Raw genomic sequence first — 11,177 nt, 5'->3', positions numbered from 1 at the left:
GAAAGTTGAACTTTGTTAGACATGGTTCAATCCACGATAGGGTTCATTCTCTGCTGTTTCAGGATTGTGCTCTTTTGGATTATCTGTTTTACTCTGAAAATATACTGAGTAAGTCTGTTGTGCAGATTCCATATGAGATATGGATCGGGCATGGGCCTACACTCTCTCACCTTTGGGTTTGGAGTTGATCAGCCTATGTCAAAGGTTTGCATATAGATAAACTTGGTTCTTGGTCTAATAGGTGTTTAAGGGTTACTAATTCTATCATGCTGAAGAACATAAGATGCTCATCAGCAGTAGGGCATTCCTTTTGGAAAGGAGTTCCTTAGAGAAGGAACTGATACCTATCAAGTTGAACTTGAAAGTTTGACTGGTAGAAAATGAACCAACATAATCTAGTAAACCTACAGAACTAGATTTGATTAGATCAAACTCTGAGCCATTAAAGTAACACCTTTAAAGAGATCTGATAGAGTACCGCATTAGCCGAACAGATACTTCAGTGTCTAGGTCTGGACGGCGATTCTGTTGATCTCGATAAGATTAACAAAGGATCCGATCACCTATAGGGATGCAATGCAGTGGTCCAACTTGAGAAGTGGTGGAGCCATTAAATCCAAATTAAAGTCCATAAAAATCAATAGTGTATGACACTAGATGATTCACCTGAAGGGATAAAACCCATTGGGTGTGAATGAATTTTTCAAAAGGATCAGAGTAGTGTAGACGGAAAGGTGCAGACCTATAAAGTCCATTTCGCTATTAACCTAGAGTTGGAACATACGTTTTGAACATATGTCTTTATTATGAACAAAGAGAACCCTTGATTTATAAGTGGGCAAAATATTCTGTAGTGTTATTCCTTGTGTTGTCTGTGGATGAAATTCTCTTAATCGAAAATGGCATTCCAGCATTCAAAGAATAAAGTTTGGGTGTCATCTAATTTCTCATGTTCAAGACCAAATATGGTATATTAACTAATGGTAGTGAGCAGATACCAGTCTGATCTAAGTAAGAACACTGGAAGATTGTATGGATAATCCTTAAGTATTTGAAAAATACTAAAGTCAGTGACTCAAATATGAAAATACTGACTTTAAACATTGGATTTTTATTTCAGTCAGATCAGGATGATAACAAGAAATATCGGATCATACCCGAATTGTAGGAGCAATTTGCTGGAAAGGTTCCGAGCAGGATACTTTAGTCTACTTAGTTAGTGATGTAGAGTACATGTAGCATATAATTGCCATATAAGCTGTGTAGTTGCTGAGCTTCATTAGCAGGTTGGGAGTGGCACCCTTCATTGATGGTCCAGTCCTATCGTAGCACTGGAGCCATAAATCTGGCTAAAGAACTGAAGGACAGCATACTCTGTATTGCTATCACTTTTGATTTTAGATCAGGATGACATTGATCTTTGAAGATCGATGATAAAGGAGAACTTGACCGACCCATTTGCTGAGGCTTCGAACTAAGAAGTTCTATGAACTCAAGTGGAAGATAGGATATTTGATATCTTCTAATTGACTTTAGTACAATGAGAGTTGTTGAAAATATTCCTAAAGCCAATCATCTAAGTGGTAGATGATTGAAATTAGTATATAAATTATCTAATAATAATAGTTATTTGTGGGTTCATCATAAAAGTTCTATCTTCCTTAAATGAACTCTAAATTATGATGAAGTCCTTAAACCAATCAATTATAAAGAAAGATTTATCAGATGATTCTTAAATTGTTCACAATCAAATGATAAGTTATTAACAAGACGATAACTTATCAAGTGTAGGTCACTGATGCCATATGCATTGGTTGTCCTCATAACAAGTAGTGTGGAGACACTGGTATGGCATTCAGGTGAGATATAGGAGTACATCTGTATTGAACGTGACCAATGTAATACTCTATGTCAAGAGTAGTTAGCTAAGACCAATGGGTATAAGTATCCCTCCGACCTGAGATCACCATGGTGACTGCAAGCAACTCATTGTGCTTTGGTGCCGGACTGCCTGTATTTTTATATAGGTTCGAAAGATTTTGGTACAGCAAGTACTTGTGAAGTTGGTGTGTGAGTCAAGATGGGATTGATCACTCCTGATTAACTTCAGGAAGAGAATGTCTCGCTGTGTTTCAATTTAGCAAAATTAGGCCTGGGTAATCTCGTGAGGAGTCACGAGATTTGCAAAATTTTGAGACACAATAGAGATGACTTATATGAGTGTTGACAGCATACTCAAGTCATCTTGAGTATTATTGGTTAAAAGGATGAATTATATGGTAACCATGGGTCAGGATTCTTAGAATGTTACTTTGCATACATTCGACCTATCTGGATGTCGGGAACTATTTTAGATGGTTACTTCAATAGTACAGAAATTATTTCTATACTACGACTTAGGTTCAATCTATAGGGTCACACACATAAGAGGTTGTAACCTAATCAGATGGTTAATCAAATTGAGAATCATTCTAAGATTAAACGATCAATGTGATTGATGTTTGACCTAATGCAAGTGTTGCAGGAGGATCAATTAGTAATTGGATTGCTAATTGGCTCAATCTGATTGAGCAATTAGGCTGAGATCAAGTCTAATTGAATTTATTCAATTAGAATTGGTTTGGATTCAATTGGATTAAGTCTAATTGATTTATTGGATAAGCCAATTGCAAGGAGAACAAGTCTCTGTTCGACTAGGACTTGTATGCACCTAATTCCTAATTAAGTTAGGATTTAAATCAAATTAAATATAGTTTAATCTGATTTAATTGGACTCTTAGTTGGATTAGGATCATCATTAATTAGGTTAAATTAATTTGGATTGGGTTCAAAGTGTTTGAGCTAATCTACATAAAATCCTAGTTAGACTAGGATTCGATATCATCTCTTGCGCCACCTAAGAAATCTCAAGCCCACCCCACTAATTAATTTTTAGTTATTTTTCTATGATATCCATGTTCAAGGAATGTTATCTCACACCACTTATTCTAGAGATTTGAATCAGATTTGATTTGGTTCAATGTGGAAAGTGATTTGGTTAATTATGGAAAGTGGTTTAGGCTTATTCTTTTTTTGAAAGAGTCCCTCTTCACAAGGACTCTTCCCTCCTCTTTTGCGCCAACTTTCCTAAGCCTATCCTATCATTTTGTCACCCTTTTAAGCATCTTATCCTGATCTCCATGAAATCTATGAGGGAGGGGGCGTCCAAGAGTTGGACGCCCCATGGACTCCTTATTGATTGGGTCTTTTGACCTAATCTGTCATAAAAAAGTTGCTGCCCCATATGCTATCAAATAAGAGTCAAAATTTGTGGTTTTTAGATAGAAATAGCAAAGAGAAAGAGATGGCATTGGTGTTTGAGGTGCTAATATCCATGGAGGAGAGTCTTCTATCAAGAGATCAAAAGTTGATGTCTTGTAAGAAACAAAAGGTAAAAGAGAAGATTGTTTTCTTTATTGTTTTCTTTTCAGATTATTCTCTCTTTATTTTATATTTTTATGTGATAAAAATCTGAGAGAGAAAGAGGGATGGCATGGTGGATCATGTTCAATGAGTTGGTCATGGTGATCTAATTTTGACATGATCTGATCATGTTTGATGAGAGAAGAAGAAGAAAAGAAGTTTTCTCTTAAGGTTTCTTTTAGAACCCTTGTTCTCCATAAATCATGAGATTTTATCTAATGAGAAAAATCAAAGGATTTTGAATTCTCCTCTTATTTTTTTTTTTTTTTTTTTTTTTTTTTGGTATTTGACTTCTCCCTTATTCCTCCTCATATTTTCATCTTTGGAATGTCCAAGAGATCCGAAGAATATTTTTAGATTAACCATCCGAAGGGATCTGCAAGAAGCTAGCACTTCGAGCGGATCTTCGTTCGACGAACCTTCGATTTTGTTATAGCCTGTGTGGATCACTTGTAGAGGTCGGATGCGTGTGCGGCTCCAAAGACAAAAGAAAATCAACCACGGAGTTTCGACGCGCACCAAAGTAAGAGATCTGATCTCTTCTCTTATCTAGATGTGATTTAGGTTTTAGATCTAAAACTGTTTCAGATTTAGGGTATTGATTTAATCAATACCAAAGCTTTTATTTTTTGATTTATAAATGTAATATGACATGCTATAAGTTCTAATTATAGGGTTTAGTAATTTGATTACATGCATTTGTAGATTGAATTGTTTAATTTATATGTTCCGCTGCGTTATATTTCAAAAATATTTTGAAATTCATGTATGAAACCCTTTATCTTTTCCAACAAATCCTTCTTTTCAAAGTTACAATTTAAAATATTTGTACGATGAGTTCTTTACTTGACCTGACCTTTCCAGCATAACTCATTTTATGTATACCTACTCAACCCGATCCAAGTGGATATGGGTAGGGATTTTCATTTGATGTCCTAAATAGTATTGCCACTAATCCATCCTCTTTTAAAGTGCTCTTTTACATCTGTTTTTCAATGTGGCATCTTCCTCGGATTTGCCAATAGGGTCTGCTTAAATTTAGCAGGGGTGATGGAAGCAAGCCAGACTAGAATAGTTCATCACCCTTAGCAAGGATTCCTCTGCCATATTTTGTATCAAAGCTTGCCAGTGCTGGTCAATCTATTTCGCTTGATTTATCGTTTCCCAATGGATGTGCACACTTATGCATCCCTCGACCTTGCTGATGTTGTTGATGCAAGTCCAAGAAGGTATCGGGAAGGAGATATCCTCCAACCAGAGGCACCAAGTGCTGATGGATTTGGTTATTGAAGATTTGGACTCATTTGGGTCCTTATTATATGTAATTTCCAATATAAGAGTTAAGTTGGTTAGCCTGCTGCAATCAGCTTTATTGGCTCTTTCAGATAACAATATGAAATAAGATCAAACTTTTGTTATTAATGCTGCATGTGAACGTATTTGATGTAATATCAATAGTTATGTGATGATAGTTTAGTTATATATATACATCATATGCAAATCCATAGAAATATTTAATGATTTAGCAGTAATGTAGTGGATTCCAAAGTGTTCAAGTACTCGAAACTATAATCATTGCTTTGACAAACGTATATCAAAAAATATGTAATTTGAAAGTATCACCAAACTTTAGTTGAAATGATACTAGCTCTTGCCACTTGAGGTAAGGGGTAGGGTTTGATTTGATAGGTGTTAAACCTTCTTGCAGAGCTCCCCCATGAGCATCAGGCTCTGTCCATCTAGGAACCTCGCTTCAACCCAAATGGAGAGAGGGTGCAGGATAGGAGATGGTGTTTGAACCTCGCAGTCTTTAAAAAAGAAAAAAAAGGTTATTTGGAAGTAGGAAACTATTGGAGGACGTAGGCAAAATCACAAAGCACCCACTTTCAAAGAGGTGCATGATGTTTTTTTTGGAGTTTTGTTGATACGTTTTGAATACCATTTATACAATTTTCTTCTTCCTTGTTTTTAATATCATTAAACCTTTGCCCCCTCAATTTTCCTTTTCTCCCCTCCCCCAAAACTCAACAATCCCATAAAAACAAACTAGTTGATTTTGTTTTGTTTATTTATTTATTTTCAAAATAGAGAGAGGAGAGAGATAGTCAGGGCCTATGAATAATTTTGGATTGCAAACTTTCTATCATGCCCTTGGTCTAAGATAGCGAGATAGGGGTTATGACAACTGCCGCATACTCATAAAAAACTCTTCACACGAGCATGTAAGACATCTTATTATGCTATCATAAAGAAATAACTGAATAATTAATTAATAAATTAATTTTAAATTTAATAATCAAAATTCTAACTTTAGTGTCTCAATAATTTTAACAATATTTAAAAGATCTTATATCAAATTCAATAAAATTTTTAATTTAAAATAAAACTATCGAGACTCTATTTCTAACCACTCTCCTATACATATTCTTGTGTTATCTTAGTTCTCAAAACTATAAAAATAATAAAATATAGAATAATGAGCTGAACGGTCTAGTAAACTATGATTACTCAACTAGATTAAATTAAATCAGTTAATAAAATAAATAATCATTTATAGAAAATAAGCATATAGAATTTATTAGTTTGAAATCAATTTCTATTATGCAATATTATCAAAATATTATTCATATTAAATTTATTTTTTTTTTAAAATTCAATTTTTTTTAAGAATTTAATTTTTTTTCAAAATATCAAGTTCTCGTCAAGCATAAGCTATGACCATATTGTTCCTGTAGTAGGGTTATAATACCATGTATCATCTTGCTGTAAGCTGCATATAATTTTATAACATGCTGTGTATCATCTGACAGCAAAATCTTTAGAAATCATGGATCATCTGACGGTTTGTTGTGAATTTGCTAGCGATATTGTATTGTGTATCTGCTTGCAATATAAATCCTAAGAATAAATCAATTGCTAATCTGTTAGCCCTTATTGATGGGATCTTCTACGTAGTCGGGTTGAGAGTTCATATCATCTCGAATCAATTTTTTTTTATAAATCATATTTCATATTTCAATTTGATAAGAATACACATAATCATACATCATATGGTATTGAAATCAATCACGTGTAATACATAACAAGATCAATACTTTTAATCACACTTCATCATAATATTTCAAAATAAGATATTTTTAATAATAAAATATTATTCATCAAATTTATGCATTATGAATAGTATGATTAAAAAATTATTGATATAACAATCTTATAATTTACAAATAATTTAAAAAAAATGAAGCATTACTTACCTCATCTGTGTTCTAATAAATTTCAACAGTTTCATAATTTTTTTCAAAATCTTGAATTAATAGATTATCATAATGTCTCACTACCGGATATCTTCTTGTCAAGATGATTATACTCTTATATAGAATTGAGTCTAATATTAGAAAGAATATGAATAATTATGAAAAGACAGGTTGACGGTAGTTACATGCAATGGTCTGGGTCAATCTGGTCATCCTTACTTCATTGATCAAGACTCGGCTAGAAGAAAGATCAATGGTTCAATAAGGATTTAGGATGATCAAATCAATACTATTTGATAAGAATCAAAGTAGAGGTCAATATACCATTTGGCAATCAAGGGTCAATTCAATTAAGTAATTTTATCTAATTAGAGTTAACTAAGATATCAGGACTCTTGATAGAGATCAATAAAGAATAGATCTTAAGATGCTCAACAAGATTCGGATGATGCAGATATACTATCCGATTGACGAGGTCTTCCAGATCAACTCGGATTCAAAATAACAAAGCTAGAGACCCTTTACTGGGTTCATAATATCAGAGTAGAGAAAAATTAACAAGATGGAATAGGGCTAATCAAATGACACTACTCGATATCTTGATTCGTCCGATCAAAATGATTTTATCAAATCATGATTAAACTAATTGATAGATGATTTAATAAAATTATGGATTATCAATTCTATTAGTACTTGATTTGATCAAGATGGGTGCCTGCATGCTATCCAGCATAATGGATCAGGACCCATTCACTAGAGTCATTCAAATGCATTATCAATCTTCTTAAAGATCTATAAAATCTTTTACTGGATCAATCTTATAGTGATAAAACTCCATAGAGAGACACAATTCTAAAGAGAGAAAATGAGATTTTCTAGAGAGAGATACTATAGAGAAAGTAGAGAGAGAAGGTGGAGAGAGAAATTAGAGAAAATGAAGAAAGAGAGAGGAGAGAGGGAAGAGAAAGAAAGTCTTTTTTTTTTCTTTTTCCTTGTCTTCTCTTTCTTTCCCTTTCTTCTTCTTTTTTTCTTTCTTCTTCTTCTTTCCTCTTGGTAGAACAGAGGACCTCTCGTTCCCTTTCTATTCCTCAAAAAGAGGGAGGCTCAAAGCTAGCGGCAATTGTCATCGAGTATGCAGCCCATGGTAGCACAACTGAAGGTCCTCAGTCTAGAAATCAATGCTGATGTGCGGTATCGAAGAAAATCCATGAAAATCATGGAAAAATAGAAAAAATCAAAGATCTGATTTTTTCAATGAATTTTTGAAAATAATCGACTGAAATCAGAGCTTTAGGAGTTATGAGGAATTAGGAGGAAGATGATTTAAGAGATCGTACCTTGTCTCCGATGGTTTTGACCATGATTTCATCGGGCATGGTGAAGATAGTTTAGAACAAGAAAGAGAAATAGAGAGAGATGGTGAGAAAGAGGGATCTCGGCAGTGGATGATGGTGAATGGAAAGAGGGTCTTCTCTGATGGAGAACCATTAGATCCCACTCTAATTCAACCTTGTTAGAGAAGAAGACTCCCATCAGACTTTTCTTTTCCTTGGTGGCTAAGCCCCTATGGGCTGGGTATTACAGCTTCTCTCAAGTACTCCAAGTTTATGAAATGATGTTGAGTCCATGGTCTTCTAATCAACCATCCAGAGAGGTTGGGTGGCATCTTTCCTACTTGAATGACAGTGCTAAGTAGGAAGCAAAACTTAGAAAATATCTCAAGATAATTACTCAACATAGAGATAATCAATTTCAAGCCACAAAACAAATGAAATATGAGAAAAAGTATCATTTCACATGCCATGAGTCATTACACTTAGAGCGGTTGGTAATAAAACCATGCGGCTTTTCAATTCATGCAAATTACAAAAGGATTCGAACTCAATAATTTGACTACTTTATCTTGTAACATGATCATATGGTGAACCATACCTAATCAATATAATGTTGGATGTGACTAGTATGGAGAATTGGAGTGTAAGCAATTACACCCATTGGCACCTTACATGGTCTTTAATTAGCACTTGTCCAAAATATGGACCCATCTAGCTACCATTGTGGACCCAAAACCTGGAAGAAATCCTCTTACCTAACTTTCTTTTCCATGTCCCCCCTGTGACTACAAGAGGACAAGAAAGTTGCAAAGCTACATTGGGAATCTAGGATAAGGAAATAAAGTTTTGAGTGGTGGGAGAGCCCTGAGTGGTGGCTGCATTGGTGGGGCTTTGGATCTTGTTAGCTGCCTTGATTCTCACACATTAAACTTCTTTCCACCTCACTCCTTGCCTCCGTATTCTCACTCCTTACTGTTACCTCCCCCACTTAAACTATGAGTTTTATATATGGGGGGATGATAACATCAACATATAGGTAGTTCTCTATAAAGAGACCAGAGAAATAGAGAGAGATAAGGTAGACAAAGCTAAAGGTCTGAGAAGCAGGAAAGAAGAGGAGATGTCGGACTGGGGGCCAGTGTTCATATCGGTGGTGCTCTTCATTCTTCTCTCTCCGGGGCTCCTCTTCCAGATCCCAGGGAAGCACAGATTGGTGGAGTTTGGCAACTTCCAGACAAGTGGAGTCTCTATTGTAGTCCATGCCATCATCTTCTTTGGTCTCGTTGCCCTCTTCCTCGTTGCCCTCGGCGTCCACATGTTTATCGGCTAGTAACTATCATGCAACTAAAACAAAATCCCATCTTGGACTTGGTCTCCAAATGAGTGGCATTAGTTCAGTGTAGACTTTGCTCCAAAAAATCTCATTTTGGTGTCTATTCCAACATGGGTTCTCTTAGTCCACTGTAGATTTTTCTTTCCACCCAAAAAAATGAAAAAGGAAAAAAAAAAAGAACCGATTCCCACGTGAGTTCTAATAGTTCAATGTAATCTTTCCTTATCATTAGGAAAAAGGAAAAAAAAAAAAAATCCCATTTTAGAGATGATTTCCAAATGGGATTTTCAACTTCATTGTTCAGTCATATTATTACTGTGTGTAATGAGATTAGTTTCTTTTTGTCTCAACGATTGTAGTGCAGTGTTGTATAACTGAATGTGGTTCCATGTTCAGTATTTTGTTTGTAAGAGCATAATAACCGTGCCATAATTTGTTCGAAATATATTGCTGCTTTCATGTCTATGTTTAGTTGAATTTGTTGGATAGCAATTGGAATATCTGTATACTTGATGTTTAGTGGATTTTATGAGCCGGTTACTCTCGACATCTGGATAAAGGCTGTGCTTCAATTGAAAGACTTTTGTTACCAAAGCAAATAAAAGAAATGGAAGACTTCAATGGCCTTCTTGCTTGATTTCATGTCTTGCATTCCATTATGTTGCTCTAAATGAGTTGAGAGAAGAGGGGGAAGGGGGTAGCAAGCTGACTTGTTCACACAACTTGCACTTGAACACACAAACATGAGTTATTCTAGCATTCTTTTGAGGTTACTTCTTGGTGTACTCATTTCCTAATAAGAAGAAACTTTTGAGGGTCTCTGGTCCATTGAAAGTTTTCTTGGATTTATGTCATCATCAGGCATAATGGTATATTTTGCAAATATACACATTTAACACTCAATGGATTGCTGTCCCTCTGTTAGGAAGATGAAAATTCCAACTTCGACCCCTGGATGGTATATTTTCAAGATTTTAAACTTGAATAATTATAATGCAGCAGGTTTTCTCTCTTTTTCTTTCTCAAAAAGAAAGATTAATAAAATATGTGAGACTTGGCTGGCCAACCTGACTTAGCCGTGTCAAATCAACCCAGTCTAGCAAGCTACGGACGAAATAGGTGGAAACCGACCTTGTTGGCGGGCATCTCAATGAGCGAGAAAGCAGGGTTGCACGAATCTGCCAGAATCCCTGCCTCCTGTTCTTGTCGAATGCAACCGTTGGCAAGCCGCTAATTTAATTTAAGAAGGTGAGCGCAAGGGGATCGTGCAATCACCAGCCTTCTTCTCTATTTCTTCTATTCTATATCCCATGACCATGGTCCCCTTCCCTCCCAAATCTCCTCCGGCACTATTTTATCGTCTATTTCTCCTCCATCCCTCCTCCTCCTGCGAGTCAGAGCCTCTGTATGGATCTGATCGAGCGATCATTTGATCCTATATATCCTTCTCCCTCTGCCCTGACTTTGCTTCGAAGCTATGTAACCTTGTTGGATCCCCCTATCTTCCTTCTCCCTCTGCTTGTCCTCACCACCCAATAGCGATTGATTTGAGCCCAGCTGGATGGTCTCATATCGGGTAGGGCATCCCTTGTCGCCTTGAACCAAGCCTAAGAGATACGGCACCCCCTATCACAAGGAAGCCAAGCCCATTTATTCCCTTGACCTCCCCTCCTTTCGGTCATTTCTCATACTACCAGCACCCTCACTGTCCACTAGATGATTGACCCCGACCTTTTTGCTGGGGATCTCATTTCATGGCCAAAAACCTTATCTACAGCCACGGAACCACTCCCC

The 11,177-nt window shown here is 35.9% G+C and overlaps 1 protein-coding gene across 1 annotated transcript; it reads left to right on the top strand.

The window, feature by feature from the left end:
• Positions 1-9,078: 9,078 nt before the first annotated feature.
• On the top strand, positions 9,079-9,952 carry LOC109505439 (uncharacterized). The gene has a single exon (XM_019848112.2). The coding sequence runs from the start codon at positions 9,171-9,173 to the stop codon at positions 9,378-9,380; it is 210 nt and encodes a 69-aa protein (XP_019703671.1). The 5' UTR covers positions 9,079-9,170; the 3' UTR covers positions 9,381-9,952.
• Positions 9,953-11,177: the final 1,225 nt, after the last annotated feature.

Source organism: Elaeis guineensis, chromosome 1 (genome assembly GCF_000442705.2).
Source record: "Elaeis guineensis isolate ETL-2024a chromosome 1, EG11, whole genome shotgun sequence".
Taxonomy (NCBI): Eukaryota; Viridiplantae; Streptophyta; class Magnoliopsida; order Arecales; family Arecaceae; genus Elaeis; species Elaeis guineensis.
The sequence above is the reverse complement of the archived record's forward strand: the minus strand, read 5'-3'. Positions and strand labels throughout refer to the sequence as shown.

What these genes read in the sequence shown, in the direction of transcription:
- LOC109505439 (XM_019848112.2), top strand. Translation starts at nt 9,171, where the DNA reads ATGTCGGACTGGGGGCCAGTGTTCATATCGGTGGTGCTCTTCATTCTT.